General features: G+C 37.8%; 1 protein-coding gene across 1 annotated transcript in view; it reads left to right on the top strand.

Moving 5' to 3' along the window:
• Positions 1-18,873, top strand: part of CREM (cAMP responsive element modulator) — a 66,873-nt gene that overhangs the window by 18,485 nt on the left and 29,515 nt on the right. Inside the window, 1 exon segment of the mRNA XM_082620062.1 lies at positions 793-916. Coding sequence (XP_082476188.1) covers positions 793-916 — 124 coding nt within the window.

The raw sequence follows: 18,873 nt of genomic DNA on the forward strand, positions 1-18,873 counted from the left end.
AGGTGAAAAGAACACACTATATTATTGACAACTGAAAAGATGTACAATAGCAGGGAGTAGTTCCTATAAGTTTTTAAAATTTGATTTTGCTTATTTTGTTTGCATTTTATATTTTCTAGTAGTAGGGTAACATTATAATATGGTTTACCATCTATCTAGAAAGAGTCTATATAGAAATCATTAACTTAAATTGAAATTATAGGCAAAAAGATTATTGCATAAGTTTTTCCTGGAAAAATTAGATTCTCCTCTTTAAGTAAAGGGAGAGCTGCAGGACAAGTGGTCAACTCTGAGTGATTCAATTTGACAGGCTTTTTTATCAGAAACTACTTAGTGCTGGCAAAGCAGACACATCTTTATATTGTAACACATTTAATTTAGACAATGTGGAAGTTCTTTCATATTACATCATAATGTAAGGCAGGTTTATTAGGCCGTGAGAGTCATAGAATATTTAAACTTCATGTCAAATATAAAACCTAACTTTATCACTAATTTATGCTAGAGGGTTTAAAATAATTATAAAGGAGGCTTTATTATAAGATTAAAAAATTTTTTAAATAAACTAATTCCATGGAACATTTTGTAGTGCTCCCTTGGTAATGTTCATACCCAGTGAGCAGAGAAGGTGCCTTTAAGTTTGGAGAGTTAGGACTCTGCCACTGAGTCTATTTCTTGAAAATATAAAGTAGTACAGTTGGATGATAAAAAAGAATATCAATCAGAAAGCCAAGTGAAAACAGATATTTCAGATAGGGCCTTAACACTTCTTCCTTTTTATTGTCTTTCCAGACAAATGACCATGGAAACAATTGACTCTCAGCAGGATGGAAGTATACCACATTCTGTGGCAGAGAGCAAATCTGCTCGCATGCAGAAGCAGACTGGTCAAAATTCAATCCCCACTTTAGCTCAGGTAAACTTAATGTAGGCAACAGGCAGGCACCAATGAAAATTAGCCTGTATGGGAATGAGAATTGTGTGCAGATTCTGTTTTCTTGCACTTGGTCTTAAGTTTCCCCTATTCCCCGGTTATCAGCCATTCTTACTGATTTGACTTCGAAGAGAAGATACGTGTTTGAATTACTTTTGCATTGTAACAGACACTATGTAAAGGAAAAACAAAACCCCCTCCATGGTATGTAATCCTCAATTTATTATTCGAGAAGGTCAGTAATTCCACATTGAATTATTCAGTAGTTTTATATTCTTAGCTATAAAGATGGCAGAAATCTTGCCATTTGTCCAGTGTATATTTGGTTTAATCTTTACTTTCTTTTTCGTTAGGTCTTAAACTTTGAATTAGTTTCATTTAGAGACCACCGATATGAGTTAGTGTTTGTTTTTCAGCTCTTAACTTTATTTTTAGATATCTATAAAAATATGTAATAAAAACAATCACATTTATTTAGTTCATCAAATACTTACTGAATCCTTCCTGTATCTAGGCACTATTCTAGATGTGTGGGGTATGTATTTCCTGGCCTTGACATCTCACTGTTTAGTGGGGTAGAGGTGTTTGAGGGGTAATTCTCGCTGTGTAAGAAGTATTGTGGGGTGGGAGGGAGATGCAAGAGGGAAGAGATATGGGGATATGTGTATACATAGAGTTGATTCACTTTGTTATACAGCAGAAACTTACACAACATTGTAAAGCAATTATACTCCAATAAAAATGTTAAAAAAAAAAAAAGAAAAGAAGTACTGGGAGATGTTACATAGGAATGATTGAGGCATGCAGAGGGGGAGCAGCTGGTTGACCAGGAGTGCTTTGTAGAGGATTTTACTTTTGAGCGGGACACAAAGCGTGAGTAGAGGTTGACGGGTGGAGGAGAGGGAAGCGTATTCTAGGCCAGGGAAGAATGTACAAAGGCAGAGGATGGGGGTGGGAGCTGCAGCGTTGAGGCCAAGTGGAGCCGCGTGTCTGGCCTGGGAAGTTGAGCTGGTCAGGGTAAGCAGAGGGTTGTAAACATTTGGGAGTGTGGACCATCCTGTGTTCTAAATGTTCCTGAGACATTTTCCAATGTTCACCATGTTTTAAGACACCAGCGACTGTGTGCGGGTTGGATGGGGACGTCCGCAAGCTGGGAGCGGGGCGGGGGGCGGGGGGGTGGACACCATTTGAGTGGCATCATGGTGATGTGGGGTGCGAGCAGTGGAGAGACTCGTGCAGTATCTTGAAGGGAGAATAGAAAGGACCGGATGGCTGCCTGGAGAGCCCTCTGGAGCTCCAGGCACCTCCTGGGTTGTCTCCGGCCAGACTGGCTCCTGTGAGACCTCTATTTTCCCAAGACACCCACGCACCCAGCCTGCTTTTCTTTCCTCTTTCAAGTTCCCGACACCCACTTGCTCCCTGGGGTTTTCTCCTCACAAGTGCTTTGTGGAGCTACATCTCCATGGCAACACCCTTCTTTGTTACCCCGGAAAACAGGCATTCAGACCTTCGTTATTTTTTAAGAAAGCAGCCTTTTTCTTATTAAAAAAATGCATGTTCATTGTACAGAATTGACAAAATGTGTGTTATTAGAAGAAAATTAAAGCTAACTATAGTCTTAACATCCAGAAATTTAATTGTTGTTAGCATTTTGGTGTTTATCCTTTAGTCTTTTTGTCTGTGAAAATAGAAGAGAATGCACATATATCTTTTGGTGAATTTGAGGTGTCCTAGAGTTTTTATAACTATGATTCTTGGTCTATAATTCTGCCCTTTTGCTGAGGTGGTAGTTGAAAGCAAATCTTCCTTCTGCCGCCACTTCTCTCCCTTTAGGTACTGGTTTCCTGTCCTCCACACATGCAGTTTCCTCTGGCCTTCTGGGCCTGCACAGTCAAAACAACAGATCTCCATTGTCTAACAGTGATAGTTGGCAGTTTTGAGGACCTTCAGCTTGGGTGACACCCAGCCCTGTGAGCCTCAGTCAGAAGTTGCTAAAGAGGTCAAGTAATATGAAGTCCATAAAATAACCTTGGATTTATGAGGTTTTGGAATTGAATAGGAGTCCAGTGAACAGAAACCGAGCTTTAGTAGGTTAGAGAATAAATAAGAGGGAGAGGAAATTGGAAGTATAAATTCTTCAAGAAGTTTTTCTGTGAAATAATAGATAAAGATAGGTCTGTGAAACAAAGGAGTGAGAACTGGGGTGTGAGAAAGCTGGGAGTGTTAAGTAAAATAGAAGTGGGGGATAGAGACCTGTGAGAAGCCTGAATCACAGAACTAGAAAAAGACTGTGGTTCACATTTACAATGTTTATTACTTCCTTAAAAATCTCAAATATATCAAATGTTGATAGTCATTAAATCTGGATAGCAAGTTCATAGACCTGCTATGTTATTCTGTTTTCTCTATATTTAAAATAGTTGATCAAAAAATAAATTATGGTTTTTGTCTTTCACATACTAGGAATGTTAAGAGATTAAGAAGAAATCTGTATGCTGAGTCATTGATTCTTTTGGTTAACTAAGAGTTATCCTCCATGGATATGGGGCCATAAATCCTCTATGGATCATGATATTTTGCAGAATTAGGACACAGTTCTTAGCAGTTAAAATTTTCTAAACGTAATTATTAATTTAGATTCTTGTGATGCCTGAAGCTGTTTATTTATGAGTATTCATTATTATGCAATATTATATAATAGAAGGATTAGGAAATCAAACTGAAATGTTATTAAGCCTATAATGTATGCTAAAAGTGACTGACTCTTCTGAATAATTCCCAATGTCATTGTATGTACTTGCCACTTACTTCATTTAAACTAGAGGATTGTGAATTCCCAGATGTTTTAGACTTAAGTTCAGGTTTGTATAAAGAGTAATTTATAACAGTTACTTTCCTTTTTACATGGTCTAATGATCATTAAGTAGTGTCGGAACAAAGGGTGTAACCGGAAGTTTTAGCGGGTTTGATCCTTTGCCTCTGGTCATTTGATAGTGGTAGTTTTGAGTATCCTGGCCTTTCCAGAGCTTCTGTTAATCAAGTTAACACTGAAAATTGTCCCAGTTATGAAGATCTGAAAACTTGAGCTTGCTCTTGGCCCTCACACCTCTGCTCTGCTGACTGATGGAGGGAGGCTGGAGTTCTCAGTTTTCAGTTTTTCTGTTTTATAACTTCCCAGATATCAGTGGAGCCTTTCCCTTCTAACTGTATCCAATAGTGAATAGAAGTCATGTGGTGACAGTGTCAAAGGGCTAGAGGCTGGAGTGGCAGATCATCGAGGTTGAGTACTGTGACTTGGATTTCTTCTGGCCTGACTTAGTTTTTTTTTTTTTTTTTTTTTTGATTGTCCCTAGATCTTGTAACATTTGACCTATTGTTCAGTTTTAGTGTTTATTTTTACTTGTTGACAGTTTGCTTTATTTATTTATTTATTTATTTTTGTCTGTGTTGGGTCTTCGTTTCTGTGCGAGGGCTTTCTCTAGTTGTGGCGAGCGGGGGCCACTCTTCATCGCGGCATGCGGGCCTCTCACTATCGCGGCCTCTCTTGTTGCGGAGTACAGGCTCCAGACGCGCAGGCTCAGTAATTTTGGCTCACGGGCCCAGTTGCTCCGTGGCATGTGGGATCTTCCCAGACCGGGGCACGAACCCGTGTCCCCTGAGTCAGCAGGCAGACTCTCAACCACTGCGCCACCAGTTTTTAAGTAGATTTTTTTTTTAATTGAAGCTGGAATCTTGTCTGGTAAGTGTATGTGTTGATACATATATAAGACTAGATTCTACCCCCCTCCCCACCCTTCCCCCCTGGAAAAACTCTTGGTGGTAAATGGAAGAGTCTATTTTATATAACCAAGCCAGGAGGAAACCCTTTCCCAAAGCTAAAACGGTGAAAAGCAAAATTACTGTATGTACAGGTAGTTTTTAAAATCATCCTTACAGCCTTTGGAAATAATATAATCCTTAAATGGGTAATGGGAAGTTATCATTTCTTTTGTGATGAAAGATTTCAAACATATACAAGAGTAAAATAATTCTCCCGCATATTTATGTAGAAACTTAAAAATTATTAAGACTTGGTAGCATTTGCTTCATTTATCTTCTTTTTTTTCTTTTGTCGAAGAATTTTAAGCAGCTCTACACATCTCAGACATCACGTCATGTCATTCCTACTTTCTTCTGGGTATGCAGCTCTTAAGAGGTTATAGACATTTTCCTATATAACCAAATGTCATGATCATACCTAATAAAATCGAGCATAATTCCTTGGTATAATATGCACTCCATGCTCACATTTCCCCATTCATCTCACAAATGTGTAATCTACTCTGAAGGCAACAGTGGTAGCACCTTGAACTTTTCTTGTTCCACGTTTCTTGGGAATTGATAATGCTGCCATGAAACTCAGGGTGAGCGTGGTAATCCAGATGGAGCCTCAGGAGGGGATGTGCTATCTGGAGCTTCATGCCTTATAGCTGCTGATGCAGCCTGTGGCCCGAGTATGACACCTCGAGTTGGAAAGATAAATAACCCTACTTTGTAAATGGCGAGTTCTCAAAGTTTCAGCAAAGATAGGAAGGAAAGGTGAAAGGAGCAGAATCACAGGGGTCATAGAGCTGGAAGGAAACTCGAGATCATCAGGGTCAGCGTAGTGCCTCGAGAGAGTTAATTCTAATATAAAATTTAACCTTTCCGAGAACCTCTGTATTTTTTGGAAACAAGGAGACTCTGTGGAGCAGAGGAAGCCACTAGGGAATGTTGTTCAGAGATTATACTCTGCTAACCTCCTTTCTTATCCTCTCTGCTGTAAATGCAAACAGTACGTAAAGAAGCGTCTTAGAAGAAAGCAGGCCTGGCATGCAGTGAGGGATTGGAGTAGGAATGATTTAACAAGGGATAGGTTTCAGTGTATGACTTGTGTGTTTTCTGTTTCAAACTGGTGGAAAATTGGAATGGCATTTCTCATTGTTTTGGCCAGCTGTGCCAAAAATCCATCTTCTTGGTCCTAAGTAGGACCAGGAAGAATATGGATGGCTATCAGAAAACAAAACAAAACAAGCAACATACAAGCAACATTTGCTATTGATAATTGGTCAGCAACATCATATTTGTATACTAAAGTTGGTCTGCATCATGTTAGGTTGATTTGGTATACTTACTGTCGGCTGAGTACATCTAGTTCAAGTTCAGTGTTTTGTCTTGGCTCTTTTCTGGCTGCATTGGACCTTCATTGCTGCACGCGGGCTTTCTCTAGTTCTGGTGCGGGGGGGCTACTCTTTGTTGCGGTGCTCGGGCTTCTCACTGTGGTGGCTTCTGTTGTTAAGCATGGGCTCTAGGCACATGGGCTTCAGTAGTTGCGGCACGCGGCCTCAGTAGCTGCGGCTCATGGGCTCTAGAGCACAGGCCTAGCAGTTGTGGCACACAGGCTTAGTTGCTCCACGGCGTGTGGAATCTCCCCGGACCAGGGATGGAACCCGTGTCCCCCGCAGTGGCAGGCAGATTCTTAACCACTACGCCACCAGGGAAGTCCAAGCTCAGTGTTTAATTGAATCTTGTTTTTTAAACCTCAATATGCTGATTCCCTGACTTGAGGGGCTCTTACTGAAAGAGAAAAAGTTCCTCTTAAGATTTTGAAATAAAATTTTTCATTTTATTGTTGACTTTCTATTGCTCCTTAATTTTATGTATTCCTTCCCCTGGTTATTTTTAATTGCCCTAATTTAAATTTTTTGAACATAATATTTGCATTCACTTAGAATTAGCTCTAAAAATTAACAAAAGTTAGGAGGAAAAAAATAGAAGTGAATTTTTTTCAGTAAATGCTAAATCTTTGTTGTTGCTTAGTCAACTAATTCAAGAAAATGTACTGCTTTGAAATGTAACTCATTCTTGAAGGTAATTCAGGGTTGAAGGGATATAAGTAAAAATAATTTGTGAACTGTTAATATTAGTCACCATTTTATTCAATTTGAATAAGAATTTGTTATATAATCTGTACTCATATTTTGATAACTTTGTGTATAATAGCTAATAGATTTCTTTAAAGATTGGCTTTTGGCTTTAGAATATACTCTGTGTTTTCATCCCAGTGTGTTAAATGATACTTTTCTTTGAATGAAAATCAGTGTTTCAAAGGTAATTTCAGTAGGTATAAAGCGGTCAAAGTCAAATTTCAGAAAAAGGTTTTGTTTTTATACACCTTATAATCATAAAAAAATGCATACAAATCTGTTTTAGTGTTTGAGAGACTGTTAGAGATTTTCTGTCATTTGTGTTGATTTTCTATGAGATTTGGGTACTTTTTGTTTGATGTTCAAGTCTTCCTTCTTAGTTTTAGTAACAGGTAGTTTGTCGCTAGTGGTAATGGCAAAATAACTGAGAGTAAACAGTTATTCTCTTTATCCTTTTCTCTGACTTTTCTTCTAGTTAAAGAGTAGGTTGGGGGGAGGAGATACAAGGGGGCTGTTGTTTAAGGGGTATAGTTTCAGATTTGCAGGATGAAAATGTTCTGGAGATCTGTTTCACAGCAGTGTGAATATACTTACTACTGAACGGTACACTTAAAAATGGTTAAGATGGTAAATTTTATATTATGTATTTTTTACCACAATAAAAAAAACAAAAACAAAAATAGACTAGACATTGAAATTTTTAAAATGGAGCATTAATTTTTATAATTCCTTCTTTGAATAAGATTCAGAGATTATTTACTTTGCCTTATTTCAATTTTTTGCTACTGTAACCTTTGTAAACCCCAAACTATTAAAGGAATTACATTTGGAAAACACAGAGGCTTTGGGAAATTTTCACTTCATTGATAGTGAGGACAACATCTTAATAGTGATCTTCAGAAATGTGAGTTTTCTGAGCCCTATCAGAGATATAACATGTCATTCTCCAAAAAGGCATAGAAGAGAAAAGCCTGGTTATGGGGTTGAAAATACTAAGTAGAGACAATATTAGATGACAATGGTGCAAGCAGAAGTAGTTCAGAAAAGACATTTGCCTTTCAGTAGGTATGTTTATAAAGCAATAGACCTCTCTTTAAATACCTTTTAAAAAATAATGGGGGCCTCCCCTGGTGGCGCAGTGGTTGAGAGTCCGCCTGCCGATGCAGGGGACACGGGTTCGTGCCCCTGTCCGGGAAGATCCCACGTGCCGCGGAGCGGCTAGGCCCGTGAGCCATGGCCGCTGAGCCTGCACGTCTGGAGTCTGTGCTCCACAACAGGAGAGGCCACAACAGGGAGAGGCCCGCGTACCACACACACACACAAAAAGGTATTTATTTGATATCAGATATGTTAATATACCATGATAGGTACTGCCAGTGTAAGTTGGTCTCCCAGGTCCTCGGAACTTTCTAGTTTTACCTTTTCTAAGGGCTTGTTTACTGCTTTGTACTTGGTATAAGGAAAAAGAGCCCTAACTTATACCTGTACACACAGTTTGAATTAAGTGTAGTAGTCACTTGTTTACTTAAAAGTAATGGAGTGAAGTAGATTAAGACTAAAGACACAAAATTATTTTCTTAATTTTTATACATAGTTTTAAGTAAATACTTATTAGACTGAATTCTTTGATTCTTTACCTAAAATAATTGAAATACTAATTTCATCGGTTGACCATTAAATGAGATGACTTATGTGAAGCCCAAATACCGTGCTTGACCCAAAGTCCATGTTCAATAAACGTTTGCTTTATTCATTATAGTAACCTCATATGGTTAGAATAGTAGTGGCCAGGCTTTGAGCTGAAGTGGCTTATGCTAGTATAAAAATATATCATATCAGGACTTCCCTGGTGGCACAGTGGTTAAGAATCCACCTGCCAGTGCAGGGGACATGGGTTCGAGTCCTGGTCCGGGAAGATCCCACATGCTGTGGAGCAACTAAGCCCGTGCACCACAGCTACTGAGCCTGTGCTCTAGAGCCCGCAAGCCACAACTACTGAGCCTGCTTGCCAGAACTACTGAAGCCTCGCGCCTAGAGCCTGTGCCCCACAATAAGAAAAGCCACCGTGATGAGTCACCCGCGCACCGCAACAAAGAGTAGCCCCCACTCACCACAACTAGAGAAAGCCCGCGCGCAGCAACAAAGACCCAACACAGCCAAAAATAAATAAATTTATAAGAATATATTGTATCAAAAATTCATTCTAAAGTAATATAAATCTATTTATGCTTAAATAGGCCTCCAGTGGGTATAGAGAAGAAAAGCTGATATGTAGTTGTTTTATAAGCAAAGTTCTGATATAATGTCACGAATGTATTTAAATTGGTATATTTTATTTATACCAAATTTTATTTATACTAAATTTTTGTACTTCGGATTTATTTTAGAAATTTTAAGACGTTGCAAGCATTCCTTCACAACATTTTGGCTCTGAAAATCTAAACTAAAATTTATTACTAGATTTTTGATTTCATGGTGAGACCAAGTTTCATTATACTGTTTTTTTAGGAGCTAAGTTCTTAGACTTTTCTATTTATAAACTGACCTTTGGACTAAAACTGAAAAAACTTAAGGATGCAATTTGGTCTGGCCATGTTTTGTCACTGATTCAGATTTTGACTTCTACTTTTATGCAAATCCTTGATTCTTCTTTCTCTACCTTTTGAGGAATATTTCCTAAAATATTTTAATCTTTCCAAATCAAAGGATTAATATCAATACATGTAAATTAAGCTTTACATTCTTGACTAAATTATTTAAATGAAATGTAACAATAATAAAAATAACAAGAGTGAGCGAGCATTTATTGAAAATTCAGTATGTGCCAGACACTGTTCCATGCTTTACACATATAGCTCAGTTCTCACAGCAGCTCTGTAGAAAGGTACTGTTTTTCTTCATTCTCTTTTGCAGTTGAGGAAACTAAGGTACAGAGAGGGTGAATAACTTGTCATAGGTCACACAGTTAATAAAAGGCAGAACCTAGGCACCTGGCTTTAGATTTCATTAAACATTTCTATTACTTGTAATACGTAGGTACTCTGTGTTGAACCAGACCATTTCAGAGAGCATTACCTGGGAAAAAGCATAGTTAGCAAAGAGTAATCATAAATATATGCAACATCTAGCTACTGTATATATAATACTATATATATATGCACAGTACTATGCAGTAACTATTGTACATATACATATATACTGTATACTGTTACTCCTTCATTATTTAGTGGCAGATAAGATAGTATCATGTTTAGGTCCCAACTCAGCTTCTGACCTTGGATATATGAAGAGCATAGAAAAGTTAAATTTTATCCATTTTGATGTATTAGTAAGTGGTCCATATAAATCCTGGCACCAATAGCTAGTCTATGTCTTGAGCAGTAATTCTGGTGCCAAGAGTACGGGAACACCCAGAGCTTTAGAATTATGTCTTATAAACTGATGGGGAAGTCAGTCTCATTGCCTTTGGTAAAATCAATTTATTGAGTATCTTCCTGGCAATAAGTCAGTTAATTATCATATCCACCAAATGTGGGGCAATAGTTATTGCTATTTTTTATGTGTGGAAAAAAACATACATAAAATCTGCAGTCTTAAGTTCAGGTGTACAGTTCAGTAGTGTTAGGCATATTCACATTGTTGTGAAACAGATCTCTAGAACTTTTTCATCTTGCAAATCTAAAACCCTATACCCATTAAATAGAAACTCCCTTTTTACTCCTCCCCTCAGCCCCTGGTAACCACCATTCTACTTTTGGTTTCTGTGAATTTGACTACTTTTAGATACCTCATATAGGTGGAATCATCAATATTTGTCTTTTTGTGACTGGCTTATTTCACTTAGCATAATGTCCTGAAGGTTCAGCTATACAGTATGTGATAGGAATTCCTTCGTCCTTTGTATGTGTATACCACATTTTGTTTATTATTACTATTTTTTAAGGTTGCTTTTGCTTAGTCAGTACTCTTTAGGACTTATACCAAGTGATTGGTAGAAGAATTAAGGTAGAATAATTCAAGTGAATTGCAGTTTCCCACATAGACATTCCTGAGTTGATTTTGGTCAGAAATAGATTGATATGTAGTTTGGATAATAAGTGGTTTTAGGCATTCATTCTGTAGCTTCTGGCTTTTGGCACGTGCATTTCCTATTCATTACTAGAAATGATGTGTATCGTTGTTAAGAGTCCAATGTTTGCCCTTGTAAGACATCTGCTGGGTAAATGCCATTTTTGGCTCAGGATCTCACTGCAACTTACTTCACTATGTACATTTACTACTTTGTAATGCAATTGGCTAGAAAATTTTGATCAGTTTTAGTTTGTCTTACTGAAACCAAGATATAAGATTGATTTTTAAACATCTAGAGCTAAAGGATTTTTGACTTCTATAAAGATCCATGTATGTGTTCATAGTCTTTATAAATACAAGTAAAACATCTAGTATTGGTTAGAATATAAAATGATGCTCCAAGTACTATAAATAGGAAATTATAAGGATTAGCTAGGGAAAAATTTCACTAGGACATTGTTTTTCAAAGCATAATTACCCCTAATTTTGTCATCACTGATCATCACAGTGATCACCACTGCTTACTGGAAGTATTATCAGACTATATAATTAAGAATGACTTGATTCCAACATTTGCTTTGCTTTCAAGAGGGGAATTTTTTTAAAGAGACATAATATTTGGCCATTTATAATTACAGTACCAGAAACAGAATCCACTTCTCCCTTTTTAAATTCAGATTATAGATTTCAGATAGTATTTCTTCATGCCTCACACACAAAGGATTCAAGGATCATATTATAGTTCTAACAATTTTAACATAGTAGATATAAAAATATCAGTCTTATGTGGCCACCTCTGTATCAGTGTTTTCAGTTGATATTCACAAGGTAAAATTTAACTCCATTGATTTTGGCAATTTGTTAGCCACACTGTTTAAAAAAAAAAAAAGAAGAACCTCAATATGGGAAAGAAAAACACTAAAGACACTAAAATGATACCAATTCTACATTTTTCCTTTTGTGTTTGTCTTCCTTTAGCACAAGTAAATACAACATTTTTAAAAAATGAAGTGAAATATTTTGTGTCTTTATTAAAGTGTTCACATTTAAAATATTATTTTCCTGTTTTCAGCCTTAAAATATTTGAAATATTCTTTAAACACTTCTTTTTTCCATAGAAGAAACAGACTGTTGAGAATCCTGTCTTAATACACAGAAATCAGTATAGTTTTCCAGCTTCTCACGTAGAGTGTTAATTGGGTTTTCATTGTAGTCCTTGGAATTAAGATAGGTAATATATAGATCTGACTTTTCAGGCAGCAGAGTTGATAGTGAAGTCTGCTATTCCATGAATTCACATTTTTTCATCCTTTATTAACTGTCTTATATACAGGCTCAGTGGCTCTGTGACATTTGCAGCTGCACTGTGACATCATAAACCCCGTCATAAGGGAAACTAGCTACAGATTGGAGCAAGTCCACTAGGTGCTAATCAAATGCTGTGTTACAACATTGTGAGGTTTTCCCAGTTATGTGTCGTTACTAGAGTTTTTTAAATTGCAAAGCCAAGCAAGGCTGTCAATTGCATCATCTTAATTTATTTCTTCAGATTAACTATTGTCTATAGTGGGGCTTTCGGTAGATGTGGTGGCATCAGCATAACATATGTTTCAGGCATCCTATAGAAGAGGATTATTCTTCAGGGGATCAGGAAGAAAAGGTAAACTGTGTCTACTATGAGTTCATTATACACACTTTTAGAGCCTCATAAAAAGAGGTATAAAAATTATGAAATATCAAATACATCCATTTTGTGTGCTTGTTTTTTGAGCAGTTGCCTGCTTGGTTGTTGGAATGTGATGAATATAGATCTTCCCATGGCTTCCTTTCCCACTTTTCTTTATACAGTAGGTATACCTTAAGTAGCTTCCTTCCACCCTCCCGCCACCTCATCAGTTACCCTTTTTTGTTTTGAGAATTTAGCACCACCCCAAATTGTGTTTTTGTCTCTTCATGTTTTCTGTCTCCTGATTGAGGAGAGCAGACTTTTCGTGTTCACTGCTATATCCCTGCTGTGTAGACTGGTCCACGAGGCAGGCTTCCAATAAACATTTGTTAAGTGAACAGAAGAATGAGTTAATTCATAAGTATGACTTGTTTCTGTGAGATTTACTTCTTAAAGAGTTTTGGAATGAGTATATGATGTTTATAAGAAAGATCTGTTTCTACGTGAAGTATGCATATTTTAGTTCAAGTGAACTAAAATTTGTGTCTCTATCAGTAGTGTCCCTTAGGAGAGACTTAATTCCCTTCTCTTTCCAGAGCTTCTTTAGAATTCTGTTTGCACATTGTGAATAAAGTAAGTATATTAGTCTTTATAGGTTGCTTTTTGTCAGTGTATCTCACATCTTTATTTCCTGAGCTCTAACCCAAGCATCAGTCCCATAATTCTCCTTGCCTACTAAACATTTCCACCTGGTTTCCTCCCATTGCTTTCACCCTAGCCTGCCTAAAACTGAATCTGCCACCTTGCACAAAACAAAAAGATGCTTCTTTATTTACCCATTTTTGGCTTTGGGGCTACCATGCACGTTCTTGAATCATTGCCTGAGTTCCTTCTGTGCCATCTGTGGACCACATCCTACTTCAAGGGCGCCCTGTATTTACTTGTGGCTCATGTGATCAATAGAATAATAATAATGTTAAGATGTTAAAGGTAGGGAGCCACGTGAATTTTTTTCCTATGAATGATGATGCTTATCCTGTTAACTCTAATAGTACAATTAGTTATAAGCTTAATGCTAGTCACAGATCAGTTTTGGCAAAACCAGTAAGAATGTAGAATGCCTGACAGGTTCTCTAGATCTAAGAGTGTTGTTGTTTTTTAAGGATACATTGGAATTGTGACTCTAGGGTAAGTCACTTGTGCTGCTTCTCAGCCTCTATTTCAACAGTTTAACTAAAGAGTTGTCTCATGAGCTTTTTGTACTACCCAGAGTTCAGAGGTTAAGAGTTTTCACTGTAGTTACAGATTTGTATAACTCATCTCCAGAATTCTAGGAATACAGTTTTGTACTAGTGGGTACAGCTCCCTTTCTACAGCAGGTTTTCTTCTCACTAAGCCGTTTTGATAGAGCGTTGTTTAATAACTTGAAGTCCTGAAAATTACACTCGAAAGACAATTAGAGCAACTTAAAGCACGATTTATACTTATCAAAACCCCATGAATCTTTCTTGAGTTGTTCTTCAGTTCTTCAAAATATCTAATTTCTTTGAAGCTGGTCATTTCCCCATGAAAGTGAATGTGGCACTATCTTCCATCTCAAGGCACAGGTCCAGTCTGTAGGAATACTAGTAATACTCTTGGGTATAATGTATATTCTGTTTTGCTCAATCTCTGCGATACAAATGCTCTATCAGGGTTACTATATATGGTGGGTTTTGGCTGTGCTGCTGTGGTGGAGCTGAAATTGCCACCTGCTTCAGCACTCTGCGCTCTGAGCTGTGAGCAGGGCCTACCTAGGGGCTGCGTGAGGATAGAGCAGTAGTTTTCAAAATGTGGTACAGGGAAGCCTGGAGGAGACCCCAAGGACCCAGTATTTTCCAAATAACTCCCACATGGTGTTACACAATCATGCCTGGAGGTTTGGGATGACAAACCTATTTTCACAGTAATACTAAGATTTATTTTCTTTTTTTCTCTATTGGCATTTGCCCTGATGGTGCAAAAACAGTTGGGGGGTAAAACTGTAGGCACTTAAGCACGATCAAGTCAGTGGTAGTGGTGCCAAACTGTGTTAGTAGTCATTGTGGTCTTCACTACATTAACTTGCAGTTTTTTTTTTAAATGTCAGTTTCACTTAAGACTGTCCCTGATGAATCAGCAAATATTACCAATTGTATTAAATCTTGACCCTCGAGTACATGTTGTTTTAATATTCTGTGCTGTGGAAGTGGGACATTCACTGAAAGCATTTCTGCTGCGTACTGAAGACCAACGGTGATCTTGAGAAAAAAACACTTGAGTTATTGAATGAGAGGCAAGAAGAACTAGCTGCATTCCCCCCCCCAACAGGACATCATTTTTCTTGAAATAATGACAAATAGCCAAACTATGACTGTTCAAACTTGAGTATTTGAAAAACATTTTCTCAAAAGAAAATGAGTGGATGAATCTAGAGACTGTCATACAGAGTGAAGTTAAGTCAGAAAGAGAAAAATATGGTATATTAACGCATGTATGTGGAATCTAGAAAAATGGTACAGATGAACCGGTTTGCAGGGCAGAAATGGAGACACAGGTGTAGAGAACAAACGTATGGACACTGAGGGGGGTGTGGTGGGGGGGTGAGGCGGGAGGGGGTGGTGCGATGAATTGGGCGATTGGGATTGACATGTATACACTGATGTGTATAAAATGGATAACTAATAAGAACCTGTTGTATAAAAAAATAAATAAAATGAAATTCAAAAATTCAAAAAAAAATGAAGTAAGCTTGTTATGTCAAGGAAAACAATTAACAGTATTTATTGCCAATGATAGAATTCAGGCTTTTAAGCAGCAGTTTTGAATTTTGGAAAATCTCCATCTGCCATTTTGAGCTTGATAGCTTCCCAGTATTTACAGTTTTCTGATGAAGTTGATGTTGATTTTAATGAATGTGATTTTCTGATAGTGTATCATGAAATGTGTCAGCATTTGAGAGATCTACTTAACTCAATGAGCCAGTATTTTCCAAATAACTACCGCATAACGTTACAAAATCATGCCTGGCTAAAGAGTATAAGATAGATCAATGTATAAGTATAAGATAGATCAATGGATTTTAACGTAACTAAGTTTTCAGATTCCACATGGCCACTAACCTTTAAGAAACAACCACTTGCTGAGTTTTGGTGTAGTATCAAAGAAGAATACCCACATTTCTCTGAAAAAGCCATTGAAATACTCCTCCTTTTCTAATCATACATGTGTAGGAGGCATATTTTATTCACATACCGATTAAAATAACATATTGCAACAGATTCAGTGCAGAAAATGGTATGAAAATCCAGCTGTTTTAAGTTAAACCAGACATTAAAAGAATTTGTAAAAATGTAAAACATTGACACTCTTGTCATTAATTATTTTGTCTTGGAAAGTAGTCTTCATAAAATGTTATTTATGTTAGCATGTAATGGCATTATTGTTATTTTGAAGTGAGTTACTAAGTATTTTAAACATTTCTCAGTTTTAATTTCTAATGTGGTAAATATCAGTACATATAACAAACAGTGGGCTGAGCTGGCTTGTGAGAGCCGATTGTGTACATCTTTTTCCAGCTTTTTGTTCAGTGTCACCCGTTGGTAGCTTGAAATCTGCCATAGTAGGAGTATTTAAATTACAGAAATCTGCAAAAGTTACCCATAGCATTCTCCCTTCCCAGGAGCTGGTTGTGCGTTTACAGCATCCTGCTGGATATAAATCACATTAACAAAAGTTATTTGAGGTCATCAATAATTTTTAAGAGTGGAAAGTTGTCCTGAGACTAAAAAGTTTGAGAATTGGTCATTTGGCAAAGGAGTACCTTTTGGCAATTGGTTCACAAAGAGATGGATCCTTTTTTATAATTCATGCAGGGAACATTTGTAGAGTAAATGTAGTGGTTTTTAAACTGCTGGTTGTTAAATCTGCTGGCTCCATTATGGAATGCCCTTTTTCTTTCCCCTAAAATCTAAAGTAGGCAATAAAACTCCAGGATCAGGTGGGCTGAATTTGCCCCGTGGGCTACATGTTGGGCGTCTCCGGCCCGGTTTCTCACTTTTCTGTCCAGCTGTTACCCAGGCCACAGCAAGGCCCAGCTCAATCAGCAGCTTCTACACAAGGCCTCTATTTGTTGTTCAGGCCCATACTGATCTTTCTGTTCTGTGCTCCTGTGCTTTTCATTACCTGGACAATGGAGCAGTTAGTTCTGTACTGTTTGTGTGCTGTTGGTTTTAGCAATTCTGCTTTCCACCCTAGGGCACCTAGTTCAATGCTCTCCGCGTAGGTTCTCTTGCATGGATAGAAGAGTTTTTACTTTTGGATTGCTGAAGAAGTTTGCCTTCTCAGAGAATGATGTTTTAAATAAATCTAATTATTTGTTATAAACCCAGTTTTTAATAATTCTTTTTAAAGTATTAGAGTAAGTAGATTGGAAATGATTGGTTTTCCTTAAAGTGAGGTCCAACGGAAGCTTTCTTCAAAATTTGTTTTAGATTCTGTGGTCTGCCACCACTCATGATAGAAACTAGTAGCTTCTTTCATGTCCAAAGTCTTCGGTGTTCTGAGTTAAGTCATAATGAATAGTGAAACTTAGTAAAGTGAGGCAAAGTTTGTAAGATTACACTGGCCTCTAGGACAGTTGTGTACTAATTAGAAACTTGGCAGGTTTTGAGTCCAGAGAAGTGAAGGTTTTATTGTGTTTTACTGGTAGGGATCTTTGTCAAAAGCACCCAAGGTAGCTGGTAAATGGCTGTTATCTCCTGTCTGTGCAAGCCAAGTGATGGTTCTGGCCCCTCTGGATGCTCAAGTTGGGGGGAAAGAAGTGTGCCAGGGCCACATAGGCTCCAAGGCATGAGCTTTCTCTGGTTCGGAGGTGCGAGGGCCATGAGAGGTCTTGGAATTTCTTTGGCCTGTGCCCTTTTTGTGACTGTTAGGGCATAAAAGTGACCGCAGTTTTCATCAGTATAGAGACAAGGCATTAGCTTGTGTCTGGAGTAATACTATAATATCATATGTCAGAAGTTTCATTTATTAAAAAATAATTTACCATCTTTAAGTTCTGTCTCCGATTTCTCTTAAGAAGTTAGGGAGGGTGGTTTATACTCTGGCCTAAATAAGGCTTCACAGTTAGTAGTTGTGAGGTCGTTAGTGAGGTAGTTTAACTGCTTTAGAACTTTGTGCTTGGAACATTCTTAGCCACTTAATATCTATCACATCAGGGAATGACTGTTTCAGGACAGTAACCATCTCCTAATGGTAAGTGCCCTGGCTTGCTTGTCATTTCTTAGAAGCAGGAAAAATAGGCCAGTCATAATAGTGAATGGTATTTCTTTAAGAAAAACGTAAAGAACCAAGAAAAGGTCCAGCCTTAATCCTCAATGATGATCATTTTTGCAGGTTTCTGTAGCTCGGTCAGGCACTGGAAGAGGCTCCCCAGCTCTAACTCTAGTACAGTTACCTTCAGGCCAAACTGTACATGTCCAGGGAGTATTTCAGACACTACAGCCATCCATTATTCAGTCACCACAAATACAAACTGTTCAGGTTAGCTTCCTTCCCGGATGATTTGTCTTGGACTTTTTTTTTTTTTCCGGTACGCGGGCCTCTCACTGTTGTGGCCTCTCCCGTTGCGGAGCACAGGCTCCGGACGCGCAGGCTCAGCGGCCATGGCTCACGGGCCCAGCCGCTCCGTGGCATGTGGGATCTTCCCGGACCGGGGCACAAACCCGTGTCCCCTGCATCGGCAGGCGGACTCTCAACCACTGTGCCACCAGGGAAGCCCCTGTCTTGGACTTTCTTGAGCTTTTTTTTTTTTTTTTTACTAATTCATTTATCCTCATTTTCTTTGTGTAGCTTTGATGCTCAAATCTTGTTATTAAACATTTAGACGAATTTCCTTTTTATATGTGAAGTGCCTTGTGCCCTGCTAGATACATAGATTTGACTCGAGTTGTAGTTTTATTGTCAGCTCTTAATATACAGATTGAGTCATTCTCCTTTAAGTTGTTGCTCTCTGCTCAAACTTAGATTTGTTTAGCAATGCTCTCCAAAGATGCTTAAAAGTATTTTGAGGATTCTTTGGAGATGTCTGATAAACATGGTAATGTAAATATTGTAGTACTGATGCTGTTTTCACCAGTACTCACATTAGAGTGTAGAAATTTAGGTTTATTGTTAATTCAATATGTGTGACATGATATTATTGTTACTTGGTGTTACGTTTATACATCAGATTAAAC

This window comes from Mesoplodon mirus (assembly GCF_964341445.2).
Source record: "Mesoplodon mirus genome assembly, chromosome: 4".
NCBI lineage: Eukaryota > Metazoa > Chordata > Mammalia > Artiodactyla > Ziphiidae > Mesoplodon > Mesoplodon mirus.